Here is a 22634-nt window from a genome sequence, read left to right on the forward strand (position 1 = left end):
CATGGTGGAAGGCAAGGAGGACCAAGTCACATCTTAGGTGGATGGAGGAAAGCAAAGAGAGAGAACTTGTGCAGAGGAACTCCTCTTTATAAAACCATCAGATCTAGTGAGACTTATTCACTCTCAGGAGACTAGCACGGGAAAGACCTGCCCCCATGATTCAGTTACCTCGCACTGGGTCCCTCCCATGATACGTGGGAATTGTGAGAGCAACAAGTCAAGATGAGATTTGGGTGGGGACACAGCCCAGCCGTGTCACATATGTATAGCTCAACCCACTTTTGTGCTTGCCTTCTTTTTGCTCTTGGCTCTAGGCTGGATAGTTTTATCTGGGTTATCTCCCAATTTTCCAAACCTGTGTTCATCTGTATATAATTTGCTGTTAAATGTGTCCGGAATTGTTAATTTTGTTCTTGCTGTTTTTAGTTCTGTTTGGATTCTTTAAAATTGGTTGTGTCATTCTGCATAATTTCTTGTTTCCTAGAGAGATTTTCAAACTATTTTAACTACGTCATTTTTGTGAGTGAATTGGTCTCTACTTTGGCCTGGTATTTAGAGGTGCAGTCAGCCTATCTACTTTGTTTTTTTTTGAGATGGAGTCTTGCTCTGTTGCCCAGACTAAAGTGCAATGGCGTGATCTCGGCTCACTGCAACCTTCACCTCCCAGGTTCAAGCGATTCTCCTGCCTCAGCCTCCCAGGTAGCTGGGATTGCAGGTTCTCGCCACCATGCCGGGCTAATTTTTGTATTTTTTTAAGTAGAGATGGGGTTTTGCCATGTTGGCCAGGCTGGTCGAACTCTTGAGACAAAGTATCGCTCTGTTGCCCAGGCTAGAGTGCAGTGGCACCATCTCAGCTCAGTGCAACCTCTGCCTCCCAGGTTCAAGCAATTCTCATGCCTCAGCTTCTTGAGTAGCTGGAATTACAGATGTGTGCCACCACAGCTGGCTAATTTTTGTATTTTTAGTAGAGATGGGGTTTCCCCATATTGGCCAGGCTGGTCTTGAACTCCTGACCTCAAGAGATCTGCCTGCCTTGGCCTCCCAAAGTGCTGGGGTTACAGGCGTGAGTCACTGCGCCTTACCAGCCCATCCGCTTTGAATGGAGTGTGTTGCTTGGGTTGATTTGGATCACTTTTATTATTTTGGGCCTGCCGTGGGTGCCACTTCTCAGGATCTTTTTTTGGTTACTTGAATGTTTTCTGTTTTCCATATGCCCGTTATTCCGCTTGGAGTAGCACATTGTATGGTCCTTTTTAGTGAGCTGTTTGTGGTACTTTTGTGAGAAGTCTGTGTTCTGGCTCGTGGGAGTCCCTTCAAGTTGAGTGCCACATTTTCATCTGATCAGTCTTCCAAAAATATCCCTTTTCCTAGACATGTTTTAGTTTTAATTTTATTTTTAATTTTATTTTTCTCACATCTAGTAAGGCAGAGAATATTTTTAAATTTTTTTGTAGAGATGGGCTCTCGCTATATTGACCAGGCTAGGCTCTCACTCCTGGTCTCAAGCCATCCTCCTGCCTCGGCCTCCCAAACTGCTTGGGTTGTAGGTATGAGCCTCCACACCTGGCCTCCTGGACATGTTTTGTTGTGTTTTTAAATTTTGAGACAGAGTCTTACCCTGTTGCCCATGTGCAGTACAGTGGCACAGTGATGGCTACGGCAGCCTCGACCCCTGGGCTCCAGCAGTCTTTCCACTCAGTCTCCTGCGGAGCTGGGAAGACAGGCACACGCCACCATGCTGAGCCAATTTTTCAATATTTTGTGGAGATGGAGTCTCTTTACATTCAGTAGGCTGGTCTCAAACTTCTGGCCTCAAGTGATGCTCCCGCTTTAGATGCTTTTTGTTTTTTTTTGAGGCGGAGTCTCACTCTGTTGCCCAGGCTGGTGTGTGGTGGTGGGAATTCAGCTCATTGCAACCTCTGCCTCCCAGGTTCAAGTGATTCTCATGCCTCAGCCTCCTGAGGAGCTGGGATTACTAGCATGCACCACCATGCCCGACTGATTTTTTAATTTTTAGTAGAGATGGGGTTTTGCCTTGTTGGCCAGGCTGGAGTACAGTGGTGCAATCTTGGAACACTGCAACCTCTGCCTTCTAGGCTTAAGTGATTCTCCTGCCTCAGCCTCCTAAGTAGCTGGGATTTTAGGCGTGCACCTCTGTGTCTGGCTAATTTTTGTATTTTTAGTAGAGATAGGGTTTCACCATGTTGGCCAGGCTGGTCTGGAACTCCTGACCTCAGGTGGTCTGCCCACCTCGGCCTCCCAACATACTGTGATTGATTACAGGCGTGAGCCACTGTGCCTGGCCTCCATACTGTTTTTTATAGTGGTTGTACTAGTTTACGTGCCCACCAGCAGTGTAAAAGTTTTCCATTTTCACTGCATCCACGCCAGCCTGGATGTGTTTTTTATTTGTTTGTGTCATCAATTCTTCTTTTTTGAGATGGAGGTTCGCTCTTATCACCCAGGCTGGAGTGCAATGGCACGATCTCGGGTCACTGCAACCTCCGCCTTCCAGGTTCAAGTGATTCTCCTTCCTCAGCCTCCAGAGTAGCTGGGAATACAGACACGCGCCACCATGCCCAACTAATTTTTTTATTTTTAGTAGAGATGGGGTTTCCCTGTGTTGGCCAGGATGGTCTCAATCTCTTGACCTTGTGATCTGCCCGCCTCAGCCTCCCAAAGTGCTGGAATTACAGGTGTGAGCCACCGCGCCCGGCCAGTGATTTCTTTCAGCAGTGTTTTGTGGTTTCACTTGTAGAGGTTTTTCCCCTCCTTGGTTGGGTATATTCCTAAGTATTTTATTTTTTGCAGCTGTCGTAAAAGGTGTTGAGTTCTTCATTTGGTTCTCAGCTTGGTCCCTTTTGGAGTACAGCAGTGCTGCTGATTTGTGTACGTTGATTTTGCATCCTGAAACTGTACTGAATTCATTTATCAGATGTAGGAGCTTTTTGGATGAGTCTCCAGGGTTTTCTAGGTAAACGATCCTATCATCAGCAGACAGTGACTGTTTTTCTTCTTTACCAACGTGGATGCCCTCTGTTTCTTCTCTTGTCTAATTTCTGTGGCTGGGACTCCAGAGCAGTGGTGAAAGTGAGCATCCTTGTCTTTCCAGTTCTAAAATGCCTTCAGCTTCTCCCTTTTCGGTATAATGTTGGCTGTGGGTTTGTCATGAATGACAGTGTCCCTTCTATGCCGATTATGCTGAGGGTTTTAATCATAAAGCGATCCTGGATTTTGTCGAATGCTTCTGCATCTTATCGAGATAATCACATGATTTTTCTTTTTAATGCCGTTTATGTGGTGTATCACATTTGTTGACTTGTGTGTGTTAAACCCTGCATCCCTGGTATGAAACCCGGCTGTATTATCTTTTTGATATGTTGTTGGATTCGGTTAGCTAGTATTTTGTTGAAGATTTTTGCATCTGTGTTCATCAGGGGTATTAGTCTGTGTTTTCTTTTTTTGTTACGTCCTTTCCTGGTTTTGGTATTAGGGTGATACTGACTTCATGGAATGATTTGGGAAGGGTTCTTTCTTTCTCTATCTTTTGAAATAGTTTCAGTAGGATTAGTACCAATTCTTCTTTGAATGTCTGATAGAATTCAGCTGTGAATCCCTCAGGTCCTGGACATTTTTTGTTGGCAGTTTTAAAATTACTGTTTCAGTCTTGCTACTTGTTACTGGTCTGTTCAGAGTTTCTGTTTCTTCCTGGTCTAATCTCAAAGGGATGTATATTTCCAGGAATTTATCCGTCGCCTCCAGGTTTTCTAGTTCGTGCACATAAAGGTGTTCATAGTAGCCTTGAATGATCTTTGGTATTTCTGTGGTATTGGTTGTAATGTCTCCCATTTAGTTTCTAGTTGAGCTTATTTAGATCTTCTCTCTTCCTTTCCTGGTTAATCTCACTAATGATCTATCGGTTTTGTTTATCTTTTCAAAGGACCAGCTTTTTGTTCCATTATCTTTTCAAGATGGAGTTTCGCTCTTGTTGCCCAGGCTGGAGTGCAATGGCGTGGTCTCGACTCACTGCAACCTCTGCCTCCTGAGTTCAAGTGATTTTCCTGCCTCATCCTCCTGAGTAGCTGGGATTATAGTCATGCGCCACCACGCCCAGCTAATTTTGTATTTTTAGTAGAGACGGGGTTTCTCCATGTTGGTCAGGATGGTCTTGAACTCCCAACCTCAGGTAATCCGCCTGCCTCAGCCTCCGAAAGTGCTGGGGTTATAGGTGCGAGCCACTGCGCCCGGCTATCTTTTGTGTTTTTCGTATCTCATTTCATTCTGCTCTGATCCTGATTATTTGTTTTCTTCTGTTGGGTTTGGGTTTGGTTTGCTCTTGTTTCTCTACTTCCTTGAGATGTGAGCTTAGATTGTCTATTTGTGCTCTTTCCAACTTTTTTTTTTGAGACTGAGTCTTGCTCTGTCGCCCAGGCTGGAGTGCAGTGGTGCAATCTCGGCTCACTGCAGGCTCCACCAGGTCCGCCTCCCGGTTTCACACCATTCTCCTGCATCAACCTCCCGAGTAGCTGGAACTACAGGCACCTGCCACCACACCCAGCTAATTTTTTTGTATTTTTAGTAGAGAGGGGGTTTCACCATGTTAGCCAGGATGGTCTCGATCTGACCTTGTGATCCACCCACCTCTGCCTCCCAAAGTGCTGGAAAGGTGTGAGCCACCACGCCCGGCCTGAGCTCCTGACATTGAAGGGAGATGTTGCTGCACTCATGTGGTGCCTGCCCTGGGGACGAGTCCCCGTGCAGGCAGCCCCTGTGGAGCCCACCATGCCACCTTCTCTGTGTAGTTCCTCTGGGGGCATTTCTAGCCTTCCCAACTGTGTCAAACCTCTATCTCTCCACCCCTAGCCAGTTCTCCAGCTGGGGCAGAAACATTTAGTTTGTGTCATGTTTCAGTCTGAAGTACTCTGTGAGCAGGTGGGTCACCTGGAGCCCAGAGAGGCGCCTGGCTGATGGGGAAGAAGCCAGAGAACGGTCGCGTCCACAGGCAGGGGAGACATCCCAGGTGCCAGTCGAGGGCCAGGAGCCTGCAGGGAGGGCCACGTGGACGGTGGGCTCAGGATCTGTGCCAAGGAGCCACCTGCAGCTTTGCTCTTCCCTTTGGGTTATTGCTGCTGAAAAGGTTTCCAGAGGTGAGAAGGTTGAGACAGGGAGAGGCTTTCTGTGGCTCGACCTGTGTTGCCAGAACAGCTGCTGAGAAAAAAGTTGAGGCAACTGATTCTGACGTTGGTAGTGTTTGGGTGCGTTTGTTTCCTGTGACCATGATGGCATTGAGAATTAGTAATATTCTTACCAACTTTTGCTGATTTAGTGGCCGTACAAGGATCTTTAAAGTTTGTGTTTCTAGATTGGTTTACCTTTCATTGATACCTGTGTTATCCAGGCATTTTACGCACATTTTCTCTCTGCAAGTGTCATTTCCCCCTTTTCCTGAGAGCAGGTTGTGCGTTCCTCCCATGGTAATACTGCTGTGGTGTGGGGAGAGCTCACAGCTCCTGTTTCTGGGACTGTATTTTATTTATTTTTTTGAGATGGAGTCTTGCTCTGTTGCCCAGGCTGGAGTGCAGTGGCATGATCTCAGCTCACTGCAACCTCCGCCTTCCAGGTTCAAGGGATCCTCCTGCCTCAGCCTCCCGAGTAGCTGGGATTATAGGTGCCCACCACTACGCCTGGCTAATTTTTGTATTTTTAGTATAGATGGGGTTTCATCATGTTGGCCAGCCTGGTCTCGAACTCCTACCTCAGGTGATCTGCTTGCCTCGACCTCCCAAAGTGCTGGGATTTCAGGTGTGAGCCACCGTGCCTGGCCTGTTTTTGGGACTTTGACTTTACACTAAGTCATTTAAGCGGGTTCAGTGTTTTTCCATCATTTAAAAAAAAATGAGATATAATTAGCAAACATAAAATTCACCATTTTAAAGTACAGACCTCGGTGGCGTTCAGTACATTCACTGTGTGAGCACCACCTCCAGTGGTTCCAGACGTTGTCACGGCCCCAGAAGGAAGCCCAGTGCTCGTGGCAGCAGTACATTCACTGTGTGAGCACCACCTCCTGTGGTTCCAGACATGGTCATGGCCAAGAAGGAAGCCCAGTGCTCGTGGCAGCCACCCCCACTATCCTCCCTCAGCTCCTCGCAGCCTCAGGCCACTCCATGTCTACGCATTTGCGGATCCTGAACACTTGATGTAAATGGAACCTCATGCGGCCTTCCGTGTGTGCTCTGTCACTCAGCCTCACGTCCTCAGGGCTCCTCTGTGTTGCAGCCTGAGCTGGGGCCTTCATTCCTTCTTGCGGCTGAATGGCAGCCCACGTTTTGTTCAGCCATTCATCCCTCAGTAGGCATTTGGGTTGCTCCCACCTTCTGGCCATTGCGAGTGATGCTGCTGTGAACAGCTGTGAATGGGATTTTGTGAGGGCGTGCGTTGTCTGCTCTCGGGCACATCACGGTGGCTTCTTAGTGACTGTTTTCTCATGTGAATGCTGGACCACATTCTTTGCCTTTCTTCCCCAGGAGTGTAAACAAGAATGTGAACTTGCCATTGCTGACCTGCAGAGCAGCCGTGAAGAGGAGGCTGGCCTGCAGCAGAGTCAGGTGACCCAGCAGGGCCCGCACAGGCTTGCAGCATGGTCTCTGTTATCCCCACAGGGCACAGCGAGCATCCAGGTGGGGGGGGGCGGACGCTGCCATCTCCTCTCTCTGCCTTGTCTGTTTCCACGTTCTGTGTGGGGGGCCATCAGCAGGGCGGGTGGAGGAGACACAGGTGGATGCCAGGGGTCAGGGGGCCTGGTCAGGTGCAGGCCACGTGAGTGACACACTGACCTCAGGGCTGTTCGCTCTCCCTATCAGCTGCGGAGCTCCCTCCAGGTGCACACAGTACCGTCATACAGTGAGGGAATTCGGGGTGCCGGTGCTCAGGGCGGTGATGGGCTGTGGGGTCACTGGCAGAGGAGCTGGGTGGCATCTTGGTGGCATCCGGGCCTCTGTGTCCTGCCCCCACCCCCAGGGGATGTCTGCTGTTGCCCTTTCTGTGTCCTCCGTACTCATTCATGCTTCTGTGTCTCCCTGATGCGCCCTGGTTCTGACCATGGGCCTTACAGAGGCCTTCTCTCCCCGCAGGCTGTGCATGGCCTTGAACTGGAGGCGCTGCGTCTGAGTCTGAGCAACATGCACACGGCACAGCTGGAGCTGACCCAGGCCAACCTCCAGAAGGAGAAGGAGACGGCGCTGACGGAGCTGCGGGAGATGCTCAACAGCCGGCGTGCCCAGGAGCTGGCCCTGCTGCAGAGCAGGCAGCAGCACGAGCTGGAGCTCCTCAGGGAGCAGCACGCACGGGAGAAGGAGGAGGTGGTGCTCAGGTGTGGACAGGAAGCAGGTACTGCACGGTTGGGCGGGTATGGGTGACGTGTGGGCTCGGCGTGGGCATTCTAGTGCCTCTTCCCTCTTGGGGTTGGGAGCGGGGGCGCCCTAGCACTGTCTCCCCATCTCCGTTCTCATCACCTTGCCTGGTGTCTGGCACCATGAGGGGGTGAACAAAGGGGGCCTTGGGTTTTCATGGCCAGGAGGTTATTAGAGCGGGTTTCCAGATGGTCTGTGGTAGGTGGGACCCGGGGCTGGCCTTCACCTCCTGTCTTAGATCGTCCTGTGTGTCTGGAAGCCACGGTGTCCTCAGTTTATTATTAAAGCCAGGCATCGTCACAGACGCATCCTGCTAGCCTGTGAACACTGGCACGTGTCCAGTGGGTGCCAGAGCCTGGTCGTTTCCTGGGCGGTTGGGTCACTGAAAAGGTTGGGATGGAGTGGCCTGAGCTGCTTTTTGTTTTTCTTACAGCTGAGCTGAAGGAGAAGTTACAATCAGAAAAGGAGAAAAACGCCCAGATCGTAAAGGTACCCAGGACTGATTCTAAAATGCACGCCTCTGTGTATGTTGTTTTTCCTTTCTCGCCAGCTCCCACGAGAACGCTCCTTGTCTTGATTCAGACAGAAGCCAGTCGAGGCTTGATTAGAATATGCTGGTTGAAAGTGTTTTGCATTCTTTGTTTATATCATCTGTCAGAAAACTTGTTCTTTCACATTGACTTGTAGAACATAAAGGCACTGATCTGCCCTTCCATGCTGGCTTCTGAGTGGCCCCCGTGGCCTGCCCCTGAGCTGTGTTCTGGGACACAGCTTCTGCCCTCGTGGCCGTGGCAGTTCCCTGCGGTGCGTAGGGTGTGGGTGCTGGGGTGCTGGGGAGAATACCACACAGGGAGGTGTTTTGGGTGGGGTGGGTTGCACCTGCTGTGGGTGGCCTCACTGGGGACCACTGGGGACCACAGGTAGCAGTGCCCCGTCATTGCCAGGCCCTCCGCTAGAGGGCTGAACTGTCAGCAGTGCTGAGTGTGGAGGCCCTTCCTGAGCCAGGCATCCGGGCAGCTCTCAGGCCCTTGGCAGAAGGTGGATGTCAGTCCAGGCTTGGAGTTGTGTCCTGGTCACCTGCGCCTCTGACCCAGCCAGTGAGACTCATTTCTCAGAGCACTTGAGACAGAGCCCAGCCCTTGGGTGGAGGTCAGCAAAGTTGCCATTGGCCCCTGGGTCTTGTAGGGAGATGTATTTCTAACACGTTGAGGGTGACCGTGTGGATTAGGCCTTGTATTCAGAGGCTGGTCTGTTTCAGACTGGGTGGTCCCTGTGCAGAGGCTGGTTTGTTTTGGGGTGGGTGGTCCTCACTGGCTGTGTTCAGAGGCTGGTCTGTTTCAGGGTGGGTGGTCCTTGTGTTCAGAGGCTGGTCTGTTTCGGAGTGGGTGGTCCTCGCTGTGTTCAGAGGCTGGTCTGTTTCGGGGTGGGTGGTCCTCACTGGCTGTGTTCCGAGGCTGGTCTGTTTCAGGGTGGGTGGCCCTTGTGTTCAGAGGCTGGTCTGTTTTGGGGTGGGTGGTCCTCACTGGCTGTGTTCCGAGGCTGGTCTGTTTCAGGGTGGGTGGCCCTTGTGTTCAGAGGCAGGTCTGTTTTGGGGTGGGTGGTCCTTGCTGTGTTCAGAGGCTGGTCTCTTTCGGGGTGGGTGGTCCTCGCTGTGTTCAGAGGCTGGTCTGTTTCGGGGTGGGTGGTCCTCACTGGCTGTGTTCCGAGGCTGGTCTGTTTCAGGGTGGGTGGCCCTTGTGTTCAGAGGCTGGTCTGTTTCGGGGTGGGTGGTCCTTGTATTCAGAGGCTGGTCTGTTTTGGGGTGGGTGGTCCTCACTGGCTGTGTTCAGAGGCTGGTCTGTTTCGGGGTGGGTGGTCCTTGTGTTCAGAGGCTGGTCTGTTTCGGGGTGGGTGGTCCTTGTGCTCAGAGGCTGGTCTGTTTCAGGGTGGGTGGTCCTTGTGTTCAGAGGCTGGTCTGTTTCAGGGTGGGTGGTCCTTGTGTTCAGAGGCTGGTCTGTTTCGGGGTGGGTGGTCCTTGTGTTCAGAGGCTGGTCTGTTTCAGGGTGGGTGGTCCTTGTGCTCAGAGGCTGGTCTGTTTCAGGGTGGGTGGTCCTTGTGTTCAGAGGCTGGTCTATTTTGGGGTGGTTGGTCCCTGTGCAGAGGCTGGTCTGTTTCGGGGTAGGTGATCCTCGCTCCCTTTTCCTCAACTGCTTGCCTCCTGGATGCTTCTGCTTTTCTGTCCTGCCAGCATTCAGGCGAGAGACTAGGTGTCAGTCCTGTCAGGGCAGTTTAGTTGGGGGCCATGACTGCCAGTTCTTTTTTTTTTTTTTTTTTTTGAGACAGGGTCTCATTCTGCCTCCCAGGCTGGAGTGCAGTGGCACAATCACAGCGCAGCCTTGACCTCCTGGGCTCATTTGATCTCCTGCCTCAGCCTCCCGAGTAGCTGGGACTATAGGCGCATGCCACCACACCTCACTAATTTTTGTATTTATTTTGTAGAGATGGGGTCTCACTATGTTGCCCAGGTTGGTCTCTAATCCTAACTCCTGGGCTCAGGCAATCTGCCGGCCTCAGCCTCTCAAAGTGCTGGGATTACAGACATGAGCCACTTTACCTGGCCTGCTCATAGGTTTGACTGTGTGATTTAAATTTCTTTAGCACAGATAATCAACTATTGACTTTAACTTTTTTTCTTTTAAATTAGACCCTGAAGGAAGACTGGGAATCTGAAAAAGATTTATGTTTAGAAAATCTACGCAAAGAATTGTCTGCAAAGCATCAGTCAGAAATGGAGGATTTACAAAACCAGTTTCAGAAAGAATTGGCAGAACAGAGAGCTGAGTTGGAGAAGATTTTTCAAGACAAAAACCAGGCTGAATGTGAGTAATGAGAATGAGAAAGTTTGGAGTGGGACTGAGTTTTCTTGGGTAGTACTGGAAGGAATGTCATTCATGTCACCATGTGTCATTGCGCACACGTTTCCTGCCTTGCTTCTAAATGCTGGATGGCTCCGTGCACGTGTGACATGCTGGTGGCCGTCAGGGGTCACAGGTCTCTCAGGGTCCTTAAACCTTCCCGATCTTTGTTTCAGAGATTTTTCTTGGCATGTTCAGTTGCTAAATTATTATCAAAGCAGCAGCGTTGTGCTTGTTCACTTTTGAAACTCCAGGGTTGTGTGTTCCAATGTGACCCTCCTGGTGGGTGGCATGGGTAGGCGATGTCCCCTTGCGCTATCAGGCATGTGAGGCTCAAATGAGGGGCCCAGGAGAGGTGGGGGTGTCCAGGATGGGGCTCTGGGTGGCAGCGCTCTGCATGCGCCATTATTGTCACTGAGGTCGCTGTTGAGGAGAGTGATGTCTTGTAAACCAAGTGGCATTGCTTTACCTTTCTAGCAGCCCTTAGGAACCTGGAGAGTCAACATCAAGCAGCCATTGAGAAGTTACGTGAAGACCTGCAGTCCGAGCACTGCCGGTGTTTAGAAGACTTGGAGTTCAAGTTCAAAGAGAGCGAAAAAGAAAAACAGCTGGAGGTGGGTAGCAGCCTGGTTATTTTAATTACTTGGTGGTGGGTAGCAGCTTCGTTATTTTAATTACTTGGTATATTAGGGATTTTTGTTTGTTTGTTTGTTTGTTTTTGAGATGGAGTCTTGCTCTGTCGCCCAGGCTGGAGTACAGTGGCCAGATCTCAGCTCACTGCAAGCTCCGCCTCCCGGGTTTACGCCATTCTCCTGCCTCAGCCTCCCGAGTAGCTGGGGCTACAGGCGCCCGCCACCTCGACCGGCTAGTTTTTTTTGTATTTTTTTAGTAGAGACGGGGTTTCACCGCGTTAGCCAGGATGGTCTCAATCTCTTGACCTCGTGATCCGCCCGTCTCGGCCTCCCAAAGTGCTTGGATTACAGTCTTGAGCCACCGCGCCCGGCCTATTAGGGATGTTTTAACAGATTTTGGAATTGGGCTATTTCATATTATGTTATTTGCTAAAACTTAAGTACTAAATTTAAAGAGACTGGCTGGGCACAGTGGCTCACGCCTATAATTCTAGCACTTTGGGAGGCCAAGGCGGGCAGATTATGAGGTCAGGGGTTTGAGACAAAAATTAGCCAGGCGTGGTGGCGGTCATCTGTAATCCCAGCTACTCGGGAGACTGAGGCACGAGAATTGCTTGAACCTGGGAGGTGGAGGTTGCAGTGAGCTGAGATCGCACCACTGCACTCCAGCCTGGGCGACAGAGCGAGCCTCCATCTCAAAAATAAATAAATAAATAAAATAAAATAAAATAAAAAATAGAAAGACTGTCGGTGAATAAAAGTGTAAGCATATAGTCTGCAAGAGTGATTTAATAATTATGTTCAGTCTTATACTTAAAAATACATATTCTTTACAGGTGTCCCTGAGACAGTTACACAAATTTCAAACACTAGGTAGGAGTGTAAGGCCACATCCTCTAACAGTAATCCAGTACACATGAGATTCCTAGGAAAAGTTAGCAAACATTTCTGCTGTGTGTATTCAAGATGTTTCTCTAATGAAACGCTACATGTCAAAATGTCGATGTGGCCAGGTCCTCACTGGAGGCCTGACAAACCTGAGACTCAAACTGAGTATCCCAAGAATTAGTTGAAGAAATTAAAGCATAAATCAGAGATAGGGTTAATCGTGGTATGTGAAAGATTTACAAACCTGAGAATACGGAAGTAGTTGGGGTCTGTAGTCTTAGAGAGGCCTGTCTTGGGCCCCTTGTGTCTCCCAGTGGGCCTCTGGTGCCCACATACCCTCCTCTTCTGCAGAGAGTCTAGGCCGGGGCTCACTCCACACCCCTATTCTCTCCCTGGGCCCTTCCAGGCTCTCCCTCCCAGATGGGAAAGAGGGGGCTGGTAGCATCTTCTGGTCCTGATGCCTGTGATGGGGAAAGGTAGGAGGGGCCTTTTCCACGAGAAGGACAGGCCAGCCCCAGGTGCAGCGTCGCCCAGGAGGACATCACGCTGTGCCGCGCTGGGCTGGGCTCTTGCTGAACGTACAGAGAAATTTAGTGTAAGAGGGACCTGCTTCCTTAATGTAAAAGTATTGAAAGTGAGAAACTCCCTATTTGGTAGTCTTGGGTACTGTGGGCTAGTAAGACTCCCTCCATTCCATTCAGCAATCTGTATGTGTGACCCTAAACTGAAGCAGGGAGGTGCACAAGATGAAACCGCACAGCTGCGGCCGGCATGGAACCTGGCCATGCCAACTCCTCGGCTGAGACAAACAGACCTGGAAGTTCCTGAGATTCTGAAAGTGCCTGGCCTCGTGGGGCCAGCACTGACTGATCCCACTTGCCATGGACAGAGCTCTCGGTCTCTGCTGTGGCTGGCTTTCTCTGAGCTGCAGGTTTGGGATGTGAGCTTTTACCCTGAGGATCGCAGTGGCAGGGATAAAACCACTGCTAGGGTGGGGGCCTTGAGCTCATGAGAGTCTCACCTGGACGCTTTGCTTTTTCCAGTTAGAGAATCTTCAGGCATCGTATGAAGACCTGAAGGCACAGTCACAAGAAGAGGTCAGGCGCTTGTGGTCCCAGCTTGATTCTGCCAGGACCAGTAGACAGGAATTGAGTGGTAAGGAATTGTGTTGGGAAATTCAGATCCTCAAAAGCTGAAGCTGTGCATTTTTCATTGTTGTAACCCCAAGCCAGAATTTAACAATTCTAGCAAACACAAAAAAGTGGATTTACCTGCTTGATATCCTGAAGGTTGAGGTGCATGGTTTGAAGGTGGAGGTTTGCTTTGTGGGAGATAGCCCTGGCTTTATGCTAAGCAGATCAGTGCAGCAGTGGCGTGCACCTGTGCGTCCCTCAAGGCCGAGACTGACACTCTCGGGGTGCCTTCAAGTCTAAGGAAAGCACCAATGGTGCTGAGCGTTTGCCTCGGAAGGATGGTTGAGTGCTGTCCAAGAGTGGGCTCACCTGGTGTCTGGGGTCACAGGGCAGTGCCCCACATCCTGCTGCCAGGCTCCTGTGGCCCCAGCTCTCCAGGCCACTTGGTGAAGGCAGCTCTGGTCCCGGTGTCCCCTTATAGCTGAGTGCCTCTGGAGACCCCGACCCCGGGCCCGCTGTTCCGTGTCAGAGGTCTCTGTGCCACGGGGAGGATGGTGCTTGAGGGCAGGGGCTGGCCAAGCCCAATTCAGGCACCGGTGCCCAGGGCCACAGGACAGGAGGGTGAACCACTGCGTGTCTCCTGGTGCTCACGCGCAGACAGAGCCTTCTGGCCCAACCTGTCCTTGTGGGTGGTGGGATTTGGAGCAAAGAGCACTGAGGAGAAGGAACTGGAGACACCGCCACTGTCACCAGGGCACCAGGCCTGGCTCCACCTCCCAGCCCTGCACCCTGTCGGGGCCATGTCGAGAGCATGTCGATTTACCTTTCCCTGGGGGTCTGTCTGTCACCGGAGGCTGGAGAAGAGAGAAGCTGAAGGGGCCACAGGCACAGCTGGTCCCTGCAGGCTCCGGCTCTGGCTTGGTCCTCTGCTTGTCTCTGTCCTGCCTCTTGGGACCCATGCAGAGAACCCCGATTTGCCGTCTCTGGGGTGCCTGTCGCTGGCTGTTAGCCACTGTAGAGCAGCGGGCTGTATTCTGACCACAGTAGCCATGGGGACACGTTCTCTTAGGGTCCGTGGTGCTTCTCTGCTGCTGTGTAACAAATTATCACAAACTTGGTTGCCTAAAACAACACAGTTGTTAGCTTACAGAAAGTCCAGGATGGTGCAGCTGGGTTTTCTGTCCAGGGTCCCCCATAGCCCACATCCAGGTATCAGCCGTCATGTGCCAACCTGATGAGCCTGCTTCTGGGTTTGAGGTTGGTCTGGATCCAGTTTCCTGGGGCTGCAGGACTATTGGCTGTCTCCTTGCTGACGGTGCGCACCACATCCCTGCCACTTCGAGGGCTGCTCTTGCTCCCGGCCCTGTGGCTCTTGCCACCACTTCCAGAGAGCTCTCCACGTTCAGGGGCATGTGCGAGTCTAAGCCGCGGGGATCCCTCATCACTCTCAGGTTCTGGGATGGGCCCTTTTCTGAGTTCCGCCCCCGGTTACCACAGGTAACCAGGCTCTTGCCTCTCGCCTGGCTTGTTCTGCGTGTCCCATTTTAAGATGATTGCCTGACTCCGTTGTGTATGCAGAGCTACATGAGCAACTCCTGGCGCGAGCCTCTCACGTGGAAGATTTAGAGCAGCTGAAACAGCGAGAAAAAACCCAGCACGAATCCGAACTGGAGCAACTGAGGATTTATTTTGAAAAGAAATTAAGGGATGCCGAGAAAACTTACCAGGAAGACCTAACCCTGTTGCAGCAGAGGCTGCAGGGGGCGAGTGAAGATGCTCTTCTGGACCCTGTGGAAGTTGGGTACGCAAAGCAGCTTCCAGCCTCAGTTCCGGCCACACAGGGGCCGGGCTCCGAGTTCAGGGGTCATTTTGTTGGTGATTTTGTGCCAGTGGGCACCAATGGCCTTTTATACACACACATTTTATGGTCCAGACTCAAAAGATGACACAGGCGTGGGCACCTGAACGTGGCCTGCATGTGTGTGTGCGCGAGCTGTTGGTGGCCACACTCTCGTCCAGGCCTGTGTGTACGTGTTGGTGGGGGACGCGCTCTCGTCCAGGCCAGCACGTGCGTGTGCACGAGTCAGTGGGCACACTGTTGTCCAGGCCAGCGTGTGTGGGTGTGTTGGTGGCAGGGGTGCTCTCCTCCAGGCCTGCGTGTGCTTGTGTCAGTGGTGGCCACACTCTCGTCCAGGCCTGTGTGTATATGTTGGTGGGGGACGCGCTCTCGCGTCCAGGCCAGTGTGTGCGTGTGTATCAGTGGCAGGGGCGCTCTCCTCCAGGCCTGCGTATCTGTGAGTCAGTGATGGGCGCACTCTTGTCCAGGCCTGCGCGTCCCTGTGCTGTGTCCCTGGTGTGTGTGTGTGTGTGTGTGTGTGTGTGTCAGTGGTGGGCACGCTCTCTTTCAGGCCTGTGTGTCCCCGTGCTGTGTCCCTGGTGTGTGTGTGTGTGTGTGAGAGTGTGAGTCAGTGACAGGCGCACTCTTGTTCAGGCCTGTGCATCCCTGTGCTGTGTCCCTGGTGTGTGTGTGTGTGTCAGTGACAGGCATACTCTCGTCCAGGTCTGTGTGTCGTGTGTGTGTGTGTGAGAGAGAGAGTCAGTGGCGGGCACACTCTATTCCAGGTCTGCGTGTCCTTATGCTGTGTCTGTGGCTTTGCAACTGCCACGGCTCCCTGCACGTGGGCATTGCCCGTCCTTCACTGGAAGCGTGAGGAGGCACTTCTGCTGTGAACAGTTGGTCCTGGGGAGGAAATGGAGCGCACATGGAAAAGGGACATGTGTGTAAAGTTTTTATAAAATGTTTTCCTTTCAGGTTGTCCTGTGTGGGTTTAGAAGAGAAACCTGAGAAAGGAAGAAAAGATCACGTTGATGAACTCAACCCTGAGCGACATAAGGTAATTGGCCACACGCTGAGAAGAGGGAGAGTCCTGTGCTCTTGACGTTCCAGCCGGGCGTCTTCCACATTATGGAGCCTGTGTTTCTATCCCTCCCGCCTTGTCCGGGGGAGGAAGGCTGCTTGCGGATGCTGCCCCGACCTCACTGCTGCTCCACGGTGGGCCTCACCGTGCACTGTTTGATCAGGAAAGGGGCTGGCTGGGGGAGCCGGAGCCCCTCCCTCAGCCCAGGGATGCCCTGGCTTGGGCAGGGCCCCTCCCTGCAGTGGACTGCGTTCGTCAGACTTGACAGTGGCAGTTCAAAGGGTGTGAAATTGTATCTTTGCTTTGGGTACACACAGAGTGTCTGCTGGCTTTTATGTTTCTTCCTTGAGTTGCTTCCATACTGCCGTTTCTGTCACCTTTTAACTTCTGTGGGGCAGTGCTGTCCAAGCAGAACTTCTGGGATGATAGAGTGTTCTGGGTCTGTGCTGCCAGCATGGTGCCCACCAGTACATGTGACTGTGGAGTGCTTGCTGTGCAGCATGAGCAAGCCCAGCGTCGGGCTCCAGAGGACACGAAGGAGGGCAGGGAGGAGATGTAGGGGCAGCACTGCATGGCTTGTTGCACAGTGGAACCAGTGGAAGGGAACCCGGGGCATCTTGGCCCAGCGGCCAGGAGCCGTCACTCTGGAGCAGGGTCCCTGGGCCTGCTGGAGAGCACGACCAGGAGCCCTCACTGGAGCGGGGTCCCGGGCCTGCTAGAGGCCACAGGGTGGCCAGGCAGGGTAGCAGCGGGCTGTGCGCCAGTTTGAGTTCCCTGCAAAGCAGACCCCAAGACAGAATTTGCTGCACAAGAGGCTCTGGGGGAAACACCAGAGAAGGGCAAGGGCCCAGCTGGAACAGGCAGCCAGGACCCTCCCATGAGTAGGCCCTACCCTGGAGAGAGAACCTGGGAAGGGGTGGGGTGGGCAGCCCCACCAGGTGTCCCTGTATCACCTGAGAGCCAACCCTGCCTCTGTGCGTGGGTGTGATGAGGACACAGTTGAAAGTTAGTGGGCGGTGGTCACAGGAGACTGGCCTTGAGAGGAGAGCCCAGCCCTGAGATGTGAGGCCACCAGCAGAGACGCGAGGGGCACATGCCTTACTGACCTTGCTGCTGAGATCATTGAGGAGAGGTCTGTCCAGTCCAGGGCTCTTCCCCTCCGGAGAGCACCCTGTCAGTGCCACCAGTTCGTGTATGTCTTCCGGGGGCCTGGCTAAGAGACAGGTGTGGGCTGGAGAGCATGTGAGCATGCCTGTGGGCTGGCAGGGTTCACCAGGGCACTGCGTGTGGTCTCATGAACCTGGTGAGGTTTGAGTTTTCTTTGTGCGTAGTGGGAAACACCTTTGAAGGTTATAGCTGCCAGCGAGGTAGCTCGGCTCACTAATGTGCTTGTCCCACGTGGTTTCTCTGTAGGAGAGCCTGCCATGCTTCCAGGCAGAGTTAGAAGAAAGCCACAGGCACCTATTGGAAGCACCAGAGTCTCCGCTCTGCGTCCAGCATGAGGGGCACGTCTCAGACAGATGCTGCGCAGAGACTTCAGCATTGGGACAGGGATGGCATCTGGAGCCCTCCGAAGGGCGCAGCCAAGGTGGGCCCCTCCCGCCCTGCCATGGTGTCGGAGATCCCAGGTCTGGGGGACGTTCTCCGAGAGCCTGGGAGCCTGGGTTCGATCCAAGTCCTCCATGAAGCAGCTGAGTGCTCCGACCTCTTCTGCTGGGGTTGGCACCTGAACAGAGTGTGTCCTGATGAGGGTTTGGTGTTAGAGCGGGATCACTGGCTGGGCAGGAGCGTGGGTCCTGGGCCAGCGCCCCAGCAGGGCAGGTCTGACCTGGGTGGCCACCCTGGGGGTCATGGGGATTGCTGGATGGATGTGGTGACCACTCACCTTTGGAGGGAGAATGTGTGTCCACTGGGCCCAGGGGAGGCTTTTCCAGGATCCTGCTCTGCTCCCAGCAGGCCCAGCTCCCCCAACTCACCGAGTCAGGCTAAGGTTGTGGGATGTCCAGGCAGGGCACGGGGCACAGGGCTGTGGGGTCAGAAGGGGACGGAGAGGAAACCTCAGTCATCTCACAGTTGTGGTCCCGTGGCGCCGGACACTGACCACTCACGGGTTCCAGGAGGGGCAGGCAGCCCTGGCCACTGGCGTGGACTGTGCTGATGGTGGGGCTGAGGCCATGGGTCCTGTTGGGAGGTGGGTGGTCTGACTCCACTCTGGGCTGTGGCCAAGGTGAGAGAAGCCTGGGCCTCCTTCCAGCTGGGGGGTGGTGCAGCGGTGCCTGCATCTGGTTCTCACTCCCGTCTGTCCTGCACCGCAGCTGTCCCCACAGCCGCCCCTTGATATGCATGGTTGTCGGCGCCACTGGTGCCTGGCCACCACGTAGTCCATTCTGCCTTTTTCCTCTTCTGCAGAGAAAGAAATGGGCTGGTGGGGGTAGCGTGCCCGGGCAGAGAGCAGCAGGGGGAGGGGCTGGACAGGAACCCTGGCGGGCCCCTGAGCTCAAGGCCCTGTCCTTGTGGCTGCCTCATAGACCCTGAGTGTGGGTCTATGACACACATGTGCCCACATCTGGTCACAGGCATGAGGCTCACTCAGGAACTCGTGGAGGGTCACTTGTCACACCTGACATGAAGAAGTGGCCTGGGCGGGCCGTGTCGCTGTCGTGTGGGTGACTCAGGACGGGGCTGTGCTGGGGCAGCAGGGAGGTGTCCCGTGTCGCTGTCGTGTGGGTGGCTCAGGACGGGCTGTGCGGGGGCAGCAGGGAGGTGTCCCGTGTGGCTGTCGTGTGGGCCCAGGACATCGCTGTGACTCAGGACGGGCTGTGCTGGGGCAGCAGGGAGCTGTCCCAAAAGGGAGGGGAGACTTGAGAGAGCCGTGCCTGCTTTCCTCGCTGAGTCAGCACAGAGCTCGAAAATCCATGGTGTCTGCCGTCGGAAGCGTTTATAGGTTGCTGTTCTGCCTGTGCAGATGGTGGGCTCCGTCGAGGGCCAGCTCTGGCCTGACTGTCTTCCTGCTCCTTATCCACACAGAGCTTCCCTGGGCGCATCTCCGGGGTGTGCAGGACAGGGCCTCGGAGGCCGACGCAGAGGTGGCAGCCAGAGTCCTGGGTCTGGAAACTGAGCATAAGGTTAAACTTTCGCTTCTTCAGACTGAACTCAAGGAAGAAATTGAACTCCTAAAAATAGAAAACAGAAATTTGTACGAGAAGTTGCAGCATGAAACCCGTCTGAAGGAGAATTTGGAGAAGGTGAGTCGTGACTCCACAGCCCAGCGCCTCCCGCCTGAGTCCTCGCCCTCTTCTCCTTGAAAGGCTTGTGTTCTCGTGTGTGGAGGGGCGTCCTGGGGACAGCCCAGCACCTGCCACGTTTGTAAGGGCCACAGTCCTGTAAATTCTTGAAACTATTCCTGGCAATGCCAATAGTGGGTGGTGGTTGGAGAGAATCTCATCAGAGTCAGCACAGGGGCAAAACTGAAGTTCTAAGTGAAGATTTCTTTGTTTTGTTTTGTTTTGTTTTGAAGCAGAGTCTCATTCTGTTGCCCAGGCTGGAGTGCAGTGGCACGATCTCAGCTCACTGCAATCTCTGCTTCCTGATTTCAAGTGATCCCCTGATAGCTGGGATTACAAACATGTGCCACTATGCCTGGCTAAGTTTTGTATTTTTTGTAGATACAATGTTTCACCTTGTTGGCCAGGCTAGTCTCAAACGCCTGACTTCAAGTGATCCGCCTGCCTCGGCCTCCCACAGTGCTGGGATTACAGGTGTGAGCCACCATACCTGGCCCTCTGAATCAAGATTTCTTAGGGAAACTGTCCAGGTGTCCTCAGAGGGCTCCGGGAGGAGGCAAGAGCCTGGGTGCCAAGCATGTGGGTGGCCTCTGATGCTCACCCCAAGTCTTAAATTGCATCCACGTTCCCCAGGCTCTTCCTGTGCTGTTTTGCACCGTGGAAGAGGCGCCCTCTGACGCTCTTCCTCGCCCTTTGCGAGTGTGAAGTCACTGTCGTGCCATAAACGATGATAGAGCGACAAGACAGCAGCCGCCACATGGCCCCATGGGCTTGCTTACAGCCAGGGCAGCTCAGGGCCCATTCCATGCTGGAGCAGTGGAGTTAACGTGAACCGAAATTACTGTGTCTTGTCATGTGTGTTCTGACTCAAGCTCATGCGTGTGACAGTGTTTTCATTTCTGTTTGTGTCCTGTTTCTCCCACCCCTTTGCTCCTCCCTGTGAATGTCTCCCCGAGAATGATTTTCATTCTCCATCAAGAGACAGCTTGATAGGAAGCTGTGATGACCTGCAGGTCTGATCCCTTGCGGTTTGGTAAACTCAGGTGTTGGTAAGGACTTCCAGCAAAATAGAGGTAAGGGTAGAGCCCTGTGGGGAGCCGGGCAGGTGGTAGGTGGGCCGATGGTCGTGTGCCGATGGCACCTGCAGCCACCAGTGTGTGGCCTTCTCTGGCACTGTTGGCTGAAGACAGACTTGCCCAAGTGACTTGTTTTGTTTTTGTTTTTGTCTTTTTTCAGACGAAGTCTTGCTCTGTCACCCAGGCTGGAGTGCAATGGTGCAATCTCAGCTCACTGCAACCTCCACCTCCCGGGTTCAAGCGTTTCTCTTGCCTCAGCCTCCCAAGTAGCTGGGATTACAGGTGCACACCACCAGGCCTGGCTAATTTTTTTTATTTTTTTATTTTATTTTTATTTTTGAGATGGAGTCTCGCTCTGTTGCCCAGGCTGGAGTGCAGTGGCGCAATCTCGGCTCACTGCCAGCTTTGCCTCCCAGGTTTACACCATTCTGTATCAGCCTCCCGAGTAGCTGGGATGACAGGCGCCCGCCACCACGCCTGGCTAATTTTTATTTTTATTTTTTTTTGTATTTTTAGTGGAGACAGGGTTTCACCATGTTATCCAGGATGGTCTCGATCTCCTGACCTTATGATCCACCCACCTCTGCCTCCCAAAGTGCTGGGATTATAGGCATGAGCCACCGCACCTGGCCACGCTAATTTTTGTAGTTTTAGTAGAGACGGGGTTTCACCATGTTGGGTAGGCTGGTCTCAAACTCGTGATCTCAAGTGATCCGCCCGCCTTGGCTTCCCAAAGTGCTGGCATTACAGACGTGAGCCACTGCACCTGGCCCCAAGTGACTTTTTGATGCTCGTATCTTTATGATTTTTGCAGGCCACCATTTTACCTCCTTATATCAATTATGGGGAGAGGACTGTGGATTTCTCTCTTGTTAATTTTAATTCTTGTTTTGAATATGTGGAAGCTCTGTTGTTACACATGTACACATTTATGATGTAATGTCTTTCTAAAAAAAATCCACCTCCTGTTTTTTTTTTCTTTTTTTTTTTGACACAGAGTCTCACTCTGTTGCCAGGCTGTAATGTAGAGGCACGATCTTGACTCACTGCAGCCTCTGCCTCCCGAGTAGCTGGGACTACAGGCACGTGCCACCACACTCGGCTAATTTTTGCATTTTTAATAGAGATGGAGTTTCATTATGTTGGCCAGGCTGGTCTCGAACTCCTTACCTCATGATCTGTCCACCTCAGCCTCCCAAATTGTTGGGATTACAGACGTGAGCCACCGCACCTACCCTTATCTTTTGTCAATACAGTCGTTCTAACCTTCGTGTGCATTTTTATCTGATGTATCTTTTTTTATTCATTTTATTTTTTATTTTTTATTTTTTTTTTGAGACAGCCTGTTGCCCAGGCTGGAGTGCAGTGGCACAGTCTTGGCTCACTGCAACCTCTTCCTCCCAGACTCAAGGGATCCTCCCACCTCAGCCTCCCAAGTAGCTGGGAGTACAGGTACGCACCACCATGCTGAGCTAATTTTTGTATTTTTTGTAGAGATGGGTTTCGCCATGTTGCCCAGTCTGGTCTCAAGCTCTTGGGCTCAAGTGATCCAGAGTCTGTCTGCTTGTGGGTCTCTCCACAGCCTTCAGGGTTTTTGTTATGTTCTATTTAGTTCATAGTGGTTGTCTCTGGGGGGCTGGTCTGGCGGGGTGCACAGGCATCACCAGAAGTAGGACCCTAAACTTTAATAACTTAATTTTTAAATAAGGAGTTGAGGTCAATCTTGCATGCCATTTTTGGGTTTTTTGTCTGTTTGTTTCTTATTGATGAGTTCAGTAGTTTATTGACCTACTTTCTTTGAAAGTCAGGAAGTCAGGCATGGTGGCTCACACCTATAACAATCCCAGCACTTTGGGAGGCTGAGCAGGCGAATTGCTTGAGCTCAGGAGTTCAAGATCAGCCTGGGCAACATGCAGAACCCTGTCTCTATAAAGAATTGCTTGAGCCCAGGAGTTTGAGGCTGCAGTGAGCTGTGATCCAGCCTGGGTGACAGAGCCAGACCCTGTCTCAAAAAAAAGATTAGGATATTTGCTCTCTGCATTCTCCTTCCTCCCTCTCTGCACAGGATCCCTTTACAGTGTGCCTTGCAGTTCATGCACCCCTTGCTCAGGGTCTTCCGTTGTCCTGGCGTTGACCTTGTACAGATCGGGAGCATCGCACCATCAACTGCTCTTGCCTCCTGGGCGTCTGGTCCTGCTTGCCGCAGGTGGCCCAGCGCTATCTGTGGGGTTGGCATTCCCCTAACGGAGGCCTGCGGCCGATCTGAGTCCTGCCATTGGTCTTGGTCCGAACAAAGAAGACTCCAGCTGCTGCCTTTGCTCGGCTGATGTGTGCTGCCTTCAGTTGTTGGTTGCTGTCGAGGCCACGGGCTCCAGAGAGAAAGAATAGTCAGTTCTC

The 22634-nt window shown here is 52.5% G+C and overlaps 1 protein-coding gene across 9 annotated transcripts in view; it reads left to right on the plus strand.

Moving 5' to 3' along the window:
* PCNT (pericentrin) overlaps window positions 1-22634 on the plus strand; it is a 116792-nt gene that overhangs the window by 16474 nt on the left and 77684 nt on the right. For 5 of the 9 annotated variants that reach the window (XM_073011334.1, XM_073011337.1, XM_073011346.1 and 2 more), the window contains 10 exons: window positions 6528-6680; window positions 7134-7389; window positions 7846-7901; window positions 10096-10270; window positions 10784-10920; window positions 12870-12981; window positions 14538-14760; window positions 15772-15853; window positions 17291-17465; window positions 18905-19122. In XM_073011334.1, the coding sequence (XP_072867435.1) occupies window positions 6528-6680; window positions 7134-7389; window positions 7846-7901; window positions 10096-10270; window positions 10784-10920; window positions 12870-12981; window positions 14538-14760; window positions 15772-15853; window positions 17291-17465; window positions 18905-19122 (1587 nt within the window). The remainder of the gene's footprint in view (window positions 1-6527; window positions 6681-7133; window positions 7390-7845; window positions 7902-10095; window positions 10271-10783; window positions 10921-12869; window positions 12982-14537; window positions 14761-15771; window positions 15854-17290; window positions 17466-18904; window positions 19123-22634) is intronic. The other 4 variants (XM_073011342.1, XM_037984972.2, XM_073011357.1 and 1 more) reach the window with 2 other exon arrangements.

Source organism: Chlorocebus sabaeus, chromosome 2, assembly GCF_047675955.1.
Source record: "Chlorocebus sabaeus isolate Y175 chromosome 2, mChlSab1.0.hap1, whole genome shotgun sequence".
Taxonomy (NCBI): Eukaryota; Metazoa; Chordata; class Mammalia; order Primates; family Cercopithecidae; genus Chlorocebus; species Chlorocebus sabaeus.